The 15,914-nt window shown below is 38.1% G+C and overlaps 1 protein-coding gene across 6 annotated transcripts in view; it reads right to left on the reverse strand.

Moving 5' to 3' along the window:
- GSTCD (glutathione S-transferase C-terminal domain containing) overlaps nucleotides 1-15,914 on the reverse strand; it is a 190,044-nt gene that overhangs the window by 156,967 nt on the left and 17,163 nt on the right. For all 6 annotated transcript variants that reach the window (XR_011970190.1, XR_011970189.1, XM_072623186.1 and 3 more), the window contains exon 3: nucleotides 13,345-13,797. Coding sequence is in view for 4 of the 6 variants with exons in the window: in XM_072623186.1 (XP_072479287.1) it covers nucleotides 13,345-13,797 (453 nt within the window). In the remaining 2 variants the exon portion in view is untranslated. The remainder of the gene's footprint in view (nucleotides 1-13,344; nucleotides 13,798-15,914) is intronic.

Here is a 15,914-nt window from a genome sequence, read left to right on the forward strand (position 1 = left end):
CTGAATTATGTTGTCAAATTGTGAGATCCTCAAGAGCAGGTACTATTCTTTTTTTTGCCTTTCTTTATATTCCCAGGGCTTAGCACAGTGCATGGCAAATAGCAGATGCCTAAAAAAATGTTTACTGACTGACTAGTTTTAAGAATACTTTATATACCCTGGAAGAATCAGGTTCAGTAAATGGCTAAGGAATGAATCACTTCAGGAACATCTCTTCTCTCCCTCCCTCTCCTTCTACTCTTCTCAGTGCTGAGTTATTTTTAAGGTAAGAAGGGAGTAAGAGGAAAGCAAGCAGAGGCATCAAGTGCACATGACCTTCTCAAAGAGGACAGGAGATGAACGTATGGAAAAAGCTAGAGGGGACGAATGGACCAAGAGAGGAATTCCTGAGGATGGGGAGACATGGGCATGTTTATAGGCAGTAGGGAAGCAATCAACAAACAGAAAGAGTTTGAAGGTTAGAGAAAGAACAGAGTTCACAGAGGTGCAATGTGGTAGAAAAGATGGGGCTTGCTGACAAAACAGGCGGGCAGATATACAGGCTGGTATCAGGCAAACAAGGAGATATCAGATAGAGTCGAGTATTTAAAATCCTAAGGCATTCTCCTCCTTGGACTTGGACTTTCCAAATCTATGGACTAAAATGTGGTGCTTGCTTTTTTGTTTTGTTTTGGTTTTTCAACATAACTCCACTTAATCCAACAATCAAGGGTCAGAGTCAAAACAACCAGGATTCACATCTCACCTCTGACATAACTAGGTGAGATGAACAAGTCCCTTCACATCTCAGCATGAGGCAACAATGTAAGACTATGAAGTGAGGAGAAAGTGATGATCTATAATGATAGAGGGGCATCTTTAGCCCTCAGAGCTCCCTAAACAAAGGAAATAATAAGAAACCTCACAAGCTGAGTGCATATTGTTGGCAAACAAATGAATTACTGGAAGAAAATTTCAAATCTAATTAAAGATAAAACAGAAAAGAAAATTTATAAGAATAAATACAGTTTCTGGAAGCTGAAGACAAAGATTTTAATCAGGAAGTAAATTTGAAGTAATTTGGAACTGTGGTAGGTGAAAGATGAAATGACTAAGGAAACCAAGGTTTTATATTCTGAGCATATCAATTTATTAAGCAATGCATGCCAATTATCTAACAAATTGGGACCAGACTTCCTCAGCTGAAGCCTGGACCCCAAATAGAATGGGTGACAGACTTTTTATACATCAAAAACAATTAACCAAGGAAACAGTACAACACTAGGTAATCTGATTTCTAATTAGATGAAAGACCAGGGACTTTCCCATTTGGAAGGGGGAAATGAACAGGTATAATTGCCTGAAATCAGAAAAGGAGGTATATTCCCCCCACATATCTGTAGACAATCAAAGGAACATGAAAACAATATCTAATTGATCAGTATGGGCCCAGTTTTCAGATAACACATATGAATTGCTTGAGATATACAACTGTGAGAATCCTTGCATCAATCTTTGGGTCTGACTGAGTTTCTGGTCAGTATAACTTAGGTCCTTGATTAAGGGGTCTCTAAGCAGCAGGTATGGGTGTTCCAGCTTACTAGCCTCATAGGGCTGGGTTCAAACAATGCAATAAAGTTTTTTTCTCAGTTCCCACAACTGAATAAAGTTTTATCACGGGATGCAGAATTTGGACTAGGAATCATAACTGAATAGAAAGAGAACTGAGTTAGCTCCAGAACTGAATCACAAGATGGAGTCAGTGTGGTTCAGTCAATTAACCACTTTGTTTCCTAATCCATTCAGCTCCCTCAGAGCCCATGGGAAAATAGCAAGGCAAAAATATCTTCCACTTTAAAACTGATTACTTCAAACTGGCAAGAACAAAACTAAACAGAAAAAAACCCCTCTAATATTAGAGCTGTATCACCTTTGACAGAAAATGTCTTAAACTATACTTAGATTTTATGCTAGGTGTGTGTGCATGAGTGGGTGTGTGTGTGTGTGCATGAGTGTGTGTGTGTGTGTGTGTGTGGTCCCTCAATCATTATCAAGACAATGATGTTTAATTCCCTCTCACATCACATGCAGCTCAGCTGAAAAGAAAATGATCATTTAAGCTCTGACCTAAAGGTATTTTCATATCAAGTAAATCCCACTTTTAGCTGACCAGGAATGCACTACTCTTAATAATATGCTGAGTTCTTCCTTACAAAATCAGAATCAAACAAAATCACCTAAAAATGCCAAATTTTGTTTGTGATATTAAATATTAAACAGCTCTAATCTTGTAAGATTGGCTCATGATGTGAGGGGGATTCCAGATAATATCAAGTAAAGAGGAAAGAAAAATCATATTTTTCCCCTGACCAATACCTGCTATGAGAGTATATGCAAAAAATATTTGAAGAAATTCAGAATCTCTCATTCTCTTATTCCTTCACTTCCCTAAAAACCAAGGAATTTCAGGCTATTATTTTACATCTAAAATTTTGAGAAAAGGATACATTCCTTAATACAACTGACAACGGATCAACACTATCTGGCTCAGTAGAAAAACATGTGGGTTCAAATTAATAGATTATTCTTAAGCAGTCTTTACTCAAACTCAAACTTTGTCTCATGAAAGATGTTATAAAGCCCCATCCTTCCCATTACTTACTCAACTCTATACTGAGAAATTGTCATGGCCAAATACACTGACATTTCCTGGCAAGCATAAATGTATAGTCAATGCTGATTCCAAAATAGCACTATCCCCCAAGTGTGGGGTAAGGCTGACAAAAGAAAAAGGCTCCCTTTGAAACTGAGACTAATTAAAAAAACCAAAAAACCCTGACATAAAATGGACGAGGGCAAGTATTTACAGAAGTCAGCCAGATTCTAAGGCTGAATACATCCTATCAAGTGCTAGTTTAGCTCCCAAAATTCTATCAGGAAGACACCATTCTAAAATGGAACTATAGCTCTAAAGAAATAAGCTATAATAAAGATAATTAAAACATTTCACTCTGAAGTAAAAGTGTTATAACAGAAAGAAGAGTCAAAGAATAAGAATTTATCAGAGTTGCTCCAGGATATATAACAAGAAGGAAGGGAAGGGAATAATCATTTTATTAAGCACCTACTATGTGCCAAGCTAAGTTTTACAAATGTTATCTCATTTGACTCTCACAACAACACTGAGTGATAGGTGCTATTTTACCTCCATTTTACAACAGAGGAAACCAAGGCAGAGATCAAGCGACTTGTCCAGGGTCACAGGACTAGGATGTGTGAGACTGGATTGGAACTCAGGTCTTACTGGCTCCAGGCCCAGCATTCTATCCACAACCACCTAGCAGCTAATTTATGTTTATTGACTTGAGTCTAGACTCATCAATAATATACTGCTGTTGTTGTTCAGTCATGTCCAACTCTTCACGACCCCATTTGAGGGTTTGCCATTTCCTTCTCCAGTATATTTTACAGATGAGGAAACTGAGGTAAATAGACCTAAGTGACTTGCCCAGGATCACTCAGTGTCTGAGGCTGCATTTGAACTTAGGTCTTCCTGAATCCAGGCCCAGAGCACTATCCACTGTGCCACCTAGCTGCCCTAATACATATATAATAAAGTGCCTACTACGTGCTAAGCACTGTGCCCCTATCTTTAAGGAGCATACCTTCTACTAGACGAACTGTTAACGCGTATTAAAAGATTTTCCTCTTTAATTGTACAGAAATGGATACAATGTATATAATTAATTATATATAAATGTATCCCTCTTTAATTGTATACAAAATGAATACAGTGGGGAAAGGGAGAATGGAGAGGAAGAAATGAAAACTGTAGTATCAGGAAAAACCGCCTTTAGGCTCTAGCTCTTGAATTGAGTCTCGAAGGGAACAAGGGATTCCAAGAGGAAAAGTTGGCTCTAAGGGTCTCCAGGCATGGGGGACGTGTAGTCATGAGGGGGAGAAGTGGGAACAAGCTTCCCAGCCTGGTGTAACCTGGAGTGGTCATTTGGGAGTAATAAGTAAACAGCCTTTTTAAAGGCTTTTTAAAGACTGTGCAGGGTTGCAGAAGCCAAATGGAGTTTATATTTTAGCCTAAAGGCACCAGAGAGCTAATAAAGCTTCTCAGCCAAGAGAAGGTGTTCAGATCTGAACTTCAAGAAAATCATTTTGGCACCTTTGTGAAGGGCAGATTGTGGAAGGAAAAGACTGAAGTCAGGAAATTACTGGCATCCAGGAAAGAGATAATGAGGGCCTCAACTAGGCTGGTGACTGCATGAGGAGAGAAGGGGATGGATAGAATATATATTATTGAGGTAGAATCAACACGATTTGGTAACTGACTGTAGTATGGGGAGGAGGGAATGGGGAAGAGGAAAAAAATTGAGAACATCTAAGAATTTGCACAAGTGAGTGAATGGAAAGGGATAAAAGAGAGGATTGAGTATGTCTGGGAGTAATCTGATGAATGCTGAACCAATATGAACTGATAAGATCATCAAGAAAGAGTAAAAGAAAGAAAAGAAAGGTGACCTCAGAGCTCTGGGAACATACCCACTGGAGGTGCAGGACATTGACGGAGAGCCAATAGAGGAGACTGAGCAGGATGATCCCTAAACCCTTTTAGCTTTAATTCTGTTCACCAAGAAAATATCTTTGTCTGACACATACCCATCAGAAAAGGAGTCATCTGTGCAAAAGATCAGTACTGGCTTCATGTTTATACTCCAGCATATTTAATTACTGTGATTGAACTCCTCAGAACTGGGTTAATTGATAAAATCCCCAAATCCAAATAACTAAGGAACAGGACCTGGATCCAAGGGAACTTGACCTCTGTGCTGGAGAACAGCTTGAGTGATCATCCAGGTGGTGTCTCTGTAACACGGCCACACTCTGGGGACGAAGACTCAGCAAGAGGCAAATAAGCATCTGCAGGTTTCAGAGTTCTGCCACGCACCTTCTCAAGGACTAATGACTGACCATAACAATCTTTCAAAAACTCTACATTCCAAAATTAAATTTAAAGGAAGTGAGGGGGACCAGGAGGCAGAGGTGACAGAGAGGATTCCAGGGAAGAGGGACAGGCAGTGAAGATTCCTAGAACCTGGAAATGGAGAGCCTTGGGGGAGGAGCAGCAGGGAGGCTCATGCTACTGAATCACAGAGTATGTGGGGTGGGGGAGAAGTAAAGTCAGGAGGAGGAAGACTACAAAAAAGCTGTGAATGTCCAATCTGATTTTATATTTAACGCTGGAAGTAAAAGATAAGGAAGCCACTCGTTTTGCAGAATCCCAAGGCGACATTGTCAGATCTGAGTTTCAGAAAGATTAATAGGATAGCTCTGCAGTGATAACTTTAGGATACTGGGGAGGATTATAATCTCTCTGACCCTCAGTTTCTTCATCTATAAAATGGGGGTCATATTTGCACTGCCCACATCACGGGTTTTGCACAATTATCAATTTAGAGCTAGAAGAGATGATAGATCATCAATTCAAATTTGTTTTTTGGTTTTTTTTTATAAATATGAAAAATGAGCTCTAGAAAAGTTAAATCATTTGCTCACAGTTGAACAAGAAGTAAGAAGCAGCACAACACTGCAGTGGACTGTCATGAGGAACATATATATGTATGTATGAACCCTATAAATCACTGTCCAAAATTAACCTCAGTACCACTTAAGACCAAATTAACAGAAGAAAAACATTTGAAGCACAGGGAATGGGAAAGTTGTGTAAGAACACCACTTCAAACCATAGTCTCCTGAGGGATGAAACCAAGAGATACATGGAAAGTAAATGAGGGGGCACTGAAAACACATTTAACATGCTTCAGAAATATTGTTTTCTGGGGCAGGTCCGCATAATCCATTATACTCCTCCCTAGTCCCTGCCATGCCTGAAACCTTGTAAACATTGTTATGCCCCTTATCCTATAATCTTGAAGTAGAAGAGAATGTTCCCATAACCTTAAGAAGTAAACCAAACATTAAGCAAAAAATGGAGATAAAAATGCAGCCCCCCACAAAGCATATATTGTGTATCTTATAAAAACCACATTTTCCTTGCACTCACACCCTTGTCTGGAAGTTTATTTGGTCTTTTTTTTTTAAAGATCTTCCTGTAGAGAAATGTTATAAAGCCCACTCAGGGTTCTTTACAAACCTTAAGTGTCATATAAATGTCAGCTGTTACCATTAATATAGAACACTTAAAAAGAAAAAAAAAAGAAAAAGTGGCATGGCTTAGAGTTCTACAATCAGGCAAAGGGCTGGTCCTGATTTGTACAAGTAATAATGAAGTTGGTAAATGAGAAATATTACGCTGATAGGAAAATTAAGGCTTATAATGTCAAGCATAAACTTGTTTGCAAAATGCTATGAAGGAGCAAAGATTAAAAACAATAGCCCTCTCTATCAGCAAAAACCAAATAAGACTGAGCAGACTTCTGTGCAATAATTCAGTTCCAGCAGCTTATCCAGACAGAGAATTGCTAAATTAAATTCAAGAAGAAGGCAGACATGAAATAAGAACAGCACCTTTTCGTACAGCACTTTAAAATTTACAAAGTTCTTTCCTTTATAATAATTCTGTGAGATAATACTTTCAAGTATTATCACCATTTTACAGACAGGAAAACTGAGGCTAAGGGGTTAAGTGACTTCTTATGGTCACAAAGCTAATAAATGTCTGAGTTGGATTCAAATCCAGATCTTTTTACTCTACACTAAATTTTTTTTTCCTAGTATACCATGCTGCCTCACCTTAAAAATAGCTGTTAGCCTTTTTATAGCAAACTTTTTGTCAGAAACAACCACATTTGGACTCTTTCCAACTCTGTATACCAGACAGGCTATACGAACAACACGATGGGGGCATGGAAGACTGAGTCCGGAAAGTGGCTGGACCAGCCCCAGTACATATGGAGGAATCTGTGCTGGAAGTCATGAGAATTTAAAAACACTCAGAATGGATTCTCTTGATGTCTGAGAAGAAGAAAAGTTCAAAAAAGAAAAAAAAAGATGACAAGTAGTGTTCTTATCCAGAAAAGAAAGAGGCCACTAAAACATTAGAAACCACTAGCACAAATGGCTGCTTTCTCATCTGAACGAGATCTTTATGAGGATGGCCTAAGAATATCATCAAAATGCTCAGGAAGAGCACGGGACAAGAACAGGGAGATTTAGAAGGAGCTCTTTTCCTGCCAGCCACATGTTTGACTGGAGCACATACAGCCTTATTGTGTTCACTGATGTTTAAAAAAGCATCTCACTCAGTGGAGCAAAACGCAACCTTGAAAACTCTCTGCAGACAAGCCAGCTTCACATCCGTGATCTGCTGAGTGCTGACAACAAGCCAGGTGTTGAAGAGGCAAATGTATGTTCAAAAGCATTTCCCATATCATGGAAAATATCCTGCTTAAAGTCCAAACAAAAGAAGGACTTCCTGATGATGGTGCAAGTCTCCCAATGCTCCATTCACAGATGACACTGACAAAGCCTCAATGACATCCACAAGAATGCGAAAGGGGCTGGTCTAACTATACACTAGTAAGACACAGTGGATCAAACCAAATTTGCTCAAATAATGAAATGCCGCTGAATGGGCAACATGCCAAATTAATTCGTCAACAAGTATATCTTGGACCAGCATGACAGACAATGAAGTAGATTCAGAATTAAGAAGCAGGAGAACATGTCACTGGATTTGGGAAACAGCGCCACATCTGTAATGATTAAAAACTTCTTACCACAGTGAAAACACTTTAACACCAACATTATCTCAGTGAAGCTATATGGCTATCTGGAGCCTAACAATATCAGATTTCAAGCTATACAACAGAATGATATGACACTGGTCAAGAAATAGAGTGGTCAATCAATGTGACACATAAGGTACACAGCACATGGAAGAAAATGAACCTAGGAGTCTAGCATTTGATAAAGCCAAAGACCCCAGCCACAAGGATAAGGAGTCACTATCTGACAAAAATTGCTGGGAAAACTAGAAAGTAATCTAGCAGCAATAAGGTTTAGACCATTAGTTCACACAATATAAGATAAACTCCAAATGGAAGATGTTATATGGCTCCCAAGCATCTCATACCATAATCTCAGAGGAATTACCATTACAAATAACCTCAGAAGGAAATAGAAGGGGAGAAGAATAGGCATTTATACAGTCCCTACTGTGTGCCAGGTACCACAGGAAACACTTTGGAAATATTACCTTATGTCATCCTCACAACAACCCCATAAGGGAGTTATTGTTATTATCCACCTTTTACAGTTAAAGAAACTGAGGCAGAGAGCAATCACACAGCTGGTAAGGTTAGATTTGAACTCGGGTCTTTCTGACTCCAGGTCCAGCCTTCTAGCCACTGCACGACCTAGCTGCCATCTGGGAACAATAGGGTAGTTCCCTGTGGTTGTAAGCAAGTGCAGCACACTGCTAAAGATGACTTACAAGCAAAAAGCACCACTCAAAGTAAAACTAAAACCAACAAGCATTACTGAGGATGCCTGTGACCAGAGAACAAGGCAGGTTGCTTCTACAGCAAGAACAAAAAACATGAGCAGTATTAGCATCATGCTAAGACCTCAGGGGTAGCCCTGTTTTCCTACAAGAATAAAGCCAATGTCTCCACTGGGCTCAGTGACTTCTCTACAGATCACTTATTGCTGAGAATGTGACAGGATGAGCAGACAGGCCAGTCTGGAGGTCCTGAACCTAATCTTTCTTTCAACAGGATGTCTCTGCTTTAGATGTGCTCCCTCCACCTACTTGGCAGCTTTTCCTGGAATTTTTCACACTAGTCTTTTATGCTGGAAATATTTACAGTGGGGGTCTTCCCAGTTAATTGTTGAGCCCTCCCTGTCTGGGACATCAGAGGTGGGACAACTTCTCCTCCCTCCCAACCACAGCCCTAGCCTCCCACAGTTTAACTGCTGACCTAATAAGTGGGCTGCCCTAGCATGTAGGCTGTCCAAGGATGTGCTCAGAGACGGTGTTATCATCTGGGGTGTCAAGGATGGAAGATGTCAGGTAGGAAGTGGGAAAGACAAAAGTTTGACACAGCCTGGTAAATGTCAGTCAGGGTCAGAGGAGGGATCATTAACCTCTTTCCTTCTCCTGCCTTAGTCTTAAGGTTATCACGTCTGATATTGTAGTGAACACCCTAGGGAGTATTCTTGATTTTTTCTGTCCATTCCCAAGTTAAAATATGCCCCCAATAAAGGCCAACTGCTTTCAGCACTACTGATTAGTTTGCCTCTTACAGAAAAACCTCAGAGGAGCAAAAGGTGTGGACTGAGGCAGAACCCAGAGAGGATGAAATCTGTGTAGATGGAGGGAGTAACCTTTAGTAAGTAGACGAATGTACTTGTGATTACATTAGTGTGGTCACGCTCTGAAACGGTATAAATTCAAAGGCATCTAAGTCATCTTCTCTCCTTTGAGACTCTCCTTCCACTGGGAGTCCACTCAACATGGTAGAAGGGTTTCCTCAACATCTCCTTGATAATAATAAGGAATATATTTCCGTACATTTATAGTATAAATATTCTGTATCTTTATAGTATAAAAAGCAGAAATATTAAATGTTTCCTGTTTAGATCACAATGCAATAGAAATTATATTTAATAAGAGATCACGGAAACACAGGGAAAAAAGCAAATTGGAGACTAAACAATCTAACCTTTAAGAATGAGTGGGTTACAAGCAAATCACAGAAATTATCAATAATATCATTAAAGAGAATGATAATAATGAGACAACACATCAAAACCTATGGGATATAGCAAAATCAGAGGAGAATTTATGTTTCAAAGTGCTTACATCAATAAAATAGAGAAAGAGCAGACCAAAGAATTGGGTATACAATAAAAAAAAAAACAAAACTAGAAAAAGAAAAAATTAAAAATTCCCTGTTAAACACTCAATAGGAAATCCTAAAAATTGAAAGTGAAATTAATAAAACTGAGTGTAAGAAAACCACTGAATTAATAAATGAAATGAAATATTATGAAAAAACAATAAAATAGATAAACCAATGGTTAATGTGACTAAAAAAAACAAAAAGAAAACCAAACCACTAGTATTAAAAATGAAAAGGGCGACTATGCCACTAATGAAGATGAAATCAAAGCAATTACAAGGAGTTATTTGCCAAATAATATGCCAATAAATTGAACAATCTAAGTGAAATGAAAGATTTACAAAAATATAAATGCCTAGGTTAGCAGAAGAAAAAACAGAATATCTAAACAGACCTATTTTAGAAAAAGAAATTGAGCAGGCCATAAATAAACTTCCTAAAAAAAGAAGCGCCAAGACCAGATGGATTTATAAGTGAATTCTATCAAACATAAAGACAGAGAAATTCCAATATTAAATAAATTATTTGGAATAACAGGCAAAGAAGGGATCCTGTCAAACTCCTTTTATGAAACAAATGTAATAACTATACCTAAACCAGGAAGGGTAAAAACAGAGAAAAAAATTATAAACTAATTTCAATAATGAATATGGATGCAAAAATCCTAAATAAAATATTAAGTAAAAGATTGCAATAGCATATTACAAAGATTACACAATGACCAAAGGAGATTCAAATCAGAAATGCAAGGATGATTTAACATAAGGAAAACTATTAACACGATTATATCAACAATAAAAGTAACAAAAATCATATGATTCTATCAATAGAAGCAGAAAAAGCATTTGATAAAGTACAAAACTGGTTTCCATTAAAAAACACCTGAAAGTTGAGGTATAAATGAACTTGCCCTTAAATTGATAAGACTGTCACAAACATTATCTGAAACAGAGATAACCCAGAAGACTTCTCAGTGAGATCAGGCGTGAAATAAGGATGCCCGCTGTCACCAAAATTATTCAATACTGTATTGGAAATCCTAGCAGCAGCAATAAGAGAAGAAAAAGAAATAGAAGGAATCAGAATGGGCAATGAGGTAATAAAACTATCTCTTTTTACAAATGATAATTTGTAATTATTGGAAAATTTTAAAGATTCCACTAAAAAATACAATATAAGTAATTCATAATTTCAGCAAAGTAGCAAGACATAAAATAAACCCACACAAGTCATCAGCATTGCTGCAGATCACCAACAGGACCCTGCAGGAAGACACAGCTAGAGATACTCCATTTAAAATAACTCTAGACAGTATAAAACACCTAGGAGAATACCTGCCAAAACAAACCCAGGAACCATATGAACAAAATCATAAGAAACTTTTTACAAATAAAATCAGATTTAAATAAATAGAGAAATATTAATTGTACATGAGGAGGCAGGGCCAATATAATAAAAATGACAGTTTTTCCTAAATTCATCTACATATTCAATGCCTTCCCAATTAAATTACCAAAAACTTATTTTACTAAATAAGAAAAAAAAAAATTCATTTGGAAGAACCAAAGATCAAGAATATAAAAAATTAATTAAAAAAATGTAAAGGAAGGAGGTTTGGCTGCACCAGATCTTAAACTAAGAAAGTAGTAATTATGAAAACTATCTGGTACTGGCTAGTAAATTGAAAAGTACATCAGGAGAACAAGAGTAGACAGCAAATGAATATAGCAACCTAGGGTTTGACAAGTGTAAAGACAAGTTTTCTGAATAAGAATTTTTTATTTGATAAAAATTTGGAAAGCTAAAAAGAAGTCTAGCAGAAGGGGGGTACAGACCAGTATCTTACACCATTTATCTTAATAAGGTTAAAATGGATATATGACCTCGATATAAAGGCAAGTATCACAAAAAAATTAGAAGAAAATAAAAACATATTACCTATAGGACTTATGGATAGATGAACAGTTTACAAACAAACAAGAGATAGAAAGCACTAGGAGGTGTAATGTGGATAATTTTTATTACATTAAATTTAAAGGCTTTTCTACAAGTAAAACTAATGCAATCAAGATCAGAAGGAAAAGAAAAAAAACTGGGGAAAAAATTTTTAAACAGTTCTTCACATAAAGGTCTCATATCTCAAATATATAAAAAGCTCTGTAAAATCTGTAAGAATACGAGTCAATTCCCAATTGATAAATGGTCAAAGGATATGAACAGGCATGTTTCCAGTGAACAAATCAAAATAATTTATAGTCATATGAAAAAATAATCTAAATCACTATTGATTAGAGAAATGCAAATGAAAACAACTTTGAGATATCATTTTACAGCTGTCAGATTGGCTAAAAAGACAGAAGGGGAAAGCAACAAATGTTGGAGGGCATGTGGAAAAATTGGGACCTTCATTTATTGCTGGTGGATCTAGGAGCTGATTCACCATTTTGGAAAGTGATCTGGACTTATCAAACTACTCATACCCTGTGACCTAGCAATACCACGACTGGGTCTGTTTCCCAAGATGATCAAGGAGAAAGTGAAAAAACCTGTATGTTCTAAAATATTTACAGCCGCTCTCATTGTGGTGGCAAAGAACTGGAAATTGTGGGGCTGCCTGTCCATCAGGGAACGGTTACACAAGCTGTGGTGTATGTTCATGATGGAATGCTACTCCACTACAAAGACAAGATAAGTTTAATGATTTCAGAAAAACGTGGAGAGACTTACACAAAATAAGGAAGAGCAAAAAGCAGACCCAGAACCAAGAGAACACTGCATACGGTAAAAGTAATATTGTTTTAAGAAGAACTTGGAGCAACCAAGTCATTCTGAGTCCTATAAATATCCACATTAACTACAAAGGTCCTAGGGAGATGCTATTTGCATCCAGAGAAAGAACTGACATGTGCGTGGGGGTATATGCACACATGTCTATGTATACATGTGGGTATACGTGTGTGTATTTGTGTGTAACGGTAGCCATCTCTAGTGGGAGGGAAAAAACAAAAAGCAAGTTATATGATAACTTTGTTATACATTTAAAAGGAATACCAAGTTGCACATTATAGAGCTGTAGTTTCAGGTATAATCTTTTTTAAAAAAATTCCACTTTGTTAAGGAAACACTCATTTTATTTCTTAAGTTCAGAAAAAATAAATTTGAATTTCTTAAGACTAGACAATCTACTAGCTACTTATTGCAATAACTTATTCCGTAAATGTTTTATTCATTTTTTAAAGAGCAATTAAGATAACTGTTAATTCCTCTAGTGCCTTTTGTATTATAGTTTTATCAGATGCTTCCTGAGAAAATGTCATTATCCCCAATCCAATGCATATTCAACATCCTGAGAAACAAAAGCACTTTGTTCTGACCAAGTACCAGGTAGCCCTTTGTCAGCTTTATACCATTCCTTAAATCACTTAAATTAAATAGATTTTCTGTACCTTTCCCAACTCTATACAACACAGGCTTTTCAGTGCTGTCTTACCAGAAACTGATGGATACAAGGCAAAAGCACTAGGTCAGCAAGGGTGAAGTAGAGGCCTTCAGCAAAGACGCGGTCCAGAGGTGGCAGCTCTGAGGTCTGCACTTTCCTGATGTGCACAGGTTCCCGAGCGTTCTCAGAAGGAGCTTCCTGGATGCTGAGCCTGGACAATGCCAGCCTAAGTTCTAGGCTCTCTGCAGGAGGCTCAGCACGTTCTCTGAGCACTCCTTGGGGCCCAGCACCAGGATCCTGCCTGGGCACTTGGGCATCCTGCTGCCGCTTCAGCTTTTGTCTGCGGATCTTGTCATCATTATGCACCCTCACAGGCTCCCTGAGCTTCTTCTCCAGCTGCAGCACTGCCTCTGGGATAGGGGGCTGAGGCCCTGGAGACTCCCTTAAGAACCTCTCTACAGCCAGTGGGATGCTGAGCTCACATAGTCTGGTCCACTGGCTCACCTGTAAGAAAAGAAATTAGATGACCACAGAACCAGAGCCTGAGATAAAGGAAAACTCTAGTGACACATAAACTAATTCTGAGGAGTCCCAGAGTACATCTGCACAGGATTTTAGAGAGCAGCAAAGACTCATACCCCACAGTTCTGCATGCATCCAACATTTCTAAAGCATGAGCCCATTAGAAAGCATGACAATGTGATTGCTACTCACAGGCACATGCCACAGCACTGCCTATGCCCCTACTATGACAAACCCTGATGAGGTCAAAGAAAAATTTTACGGAGACCTGGAGGCTCTTATCATCAATGTGCCAAAACAGAACAAGCCTGTAATTCTGGGTGACTTTAATGCAAGAGTAGGCACAGACACAACAAGGAATCTTTGGGAGGAACAGAGCTGGAAACAACAATAAAAATGATCACTTGTTACTGAAGACTTGTGCATCTCATGCCCATCTCATCACCAACACTGTCTTCTACTTACTAATACAATAAACTTTCATGGATGCACCCTCACAGAAAACACTGGCATTTATCAGACTATGTCATTATAGGAAGAGACAGACAGGATGTAAAAGTGCAATGTGTGGGGCAGAGTGCTGGACTGATCATGGACTTAACCTCTCCAAGCTAAATGTTCACATTCAACCAAAATGGCACCAAGGCAAGATGATGACCAGAAGACTCAATGCCAACAAATTAGAGCACTTCTTTGAGCATGAACTTGGAGGGAAAACTGAGCCAACACACACTTGGTAAGAGTGGTATAGAAAAAGACTGGGCAGCTTTCAGAGATTTGGTGTGCAGCACTGCATATACTCATCTGGGTCAGAACGCTTGCCAACATCAAGATTTGTCTGAGAGCTGATCCAACCATTCTGGAGAACAATTTGGAACTATGTCCAAAGAGCTATAAAAATGAACATACCCTTTGACCCAGCAATACTGCTTCTAGGGCAGTATCCTCAAGAGATCATAAAAATGGGAAAAGGACCCACATGTATGAAAATATTTACAGCAGCTCTTTTTGTGGTGGTCAAGAACTGGAAATTGAGGGGATTCCCATGTGGTATATGAATGTAATGGAATACTATTGTGCGATAAGAAATGATGAGCAGGTGGACTTCAGGAAAATCTGGAAAGCTTTATATGAACTGATGCTGAATGAAGTAAGCAGAACCAAGGGAACATAGTGCACAGTAACAGCCACAGTCCATGATGACTGATTTTGATAGATTTAGCCCTTGTCAGCAATTCCAAAGGACTCATGAAGGAAAATGCCATCCACATCCAGAGAAAGAACTATGGATTCTGCATGCAGAGCAAAGCACACTATTTTCTTTCTTTGTTTTGTTTTTCCTTTTTTTCTCATGGTTTCTCTCATTCGTTATAATTCTTCCATGCAACATAACTAATGTGAAAATTTGTTTAATAGGAATGTATATGTAAAGCCTGTACCAAATTGCATGCTGTCTTGGGGAGGGAAGGGGGGATTTAAAACTTATGAAAGTAAATGTTGAAAACTAAAATAAATAAATTAACTTTAAAAAAGAAATATTTAAAGAAAATAACTAAGAATGCAATGAAACATAAATAACATTACATTTTAAGACTAAGTAAAAGAAAAAAAAAGATTGGTTTGACAAAAATGATGGAAAAATTCAGAAGCTGCTAAATGAAGAAGAGAAATCCACAGGGTTTACCAGCAGGATAGTTCATTCATCTCTAAGAACGCAGCATTTAACTCCATCAAAAGCAAAGTACAAGTGAAGCTTAGAGAGAGGTAGGATTCTTGGCTTAGTAAGAAGGCAAATGAAAATCAGTTTTACACTGATAGCAACAATTCAGAGCACTTTTATGATGTTCTGAAGGCTATTCATGGACCAAAAACCTATGGTGCATCTCAACTACTCAGTCCTGATGGAACCATGTTGATTAGTCATAAAAACATGATCCTGGAGAGATGGGCTGAACATTTCCATAGTGTTCTCAACAGACCATCATCAATCAATGCTGAAGCCACTGACCATTTACTTCAGTTGAAGTCAGTCCCTGTTTAGTCAAATTTCCAACTGAAGAAGAGGTTCTGAAAGCCATCAGGACTCCTCTCCTATGTCA

This window comes from Notamacropus eugenii, chromosome 7 (genome assembly GCF_028372415.1).
Source record: "Notamacropus eugenii isolate mMacEug1 chromosome 7, mMacEug1.pri_v2, whole genome shotgun sequence".
Lineage (NCBI taxonomy): Eukaryota > Metazoa > Chordata > Mammalia > Diprotodontia > Macropodidae > Notamacropus > Notamacropus eugenii.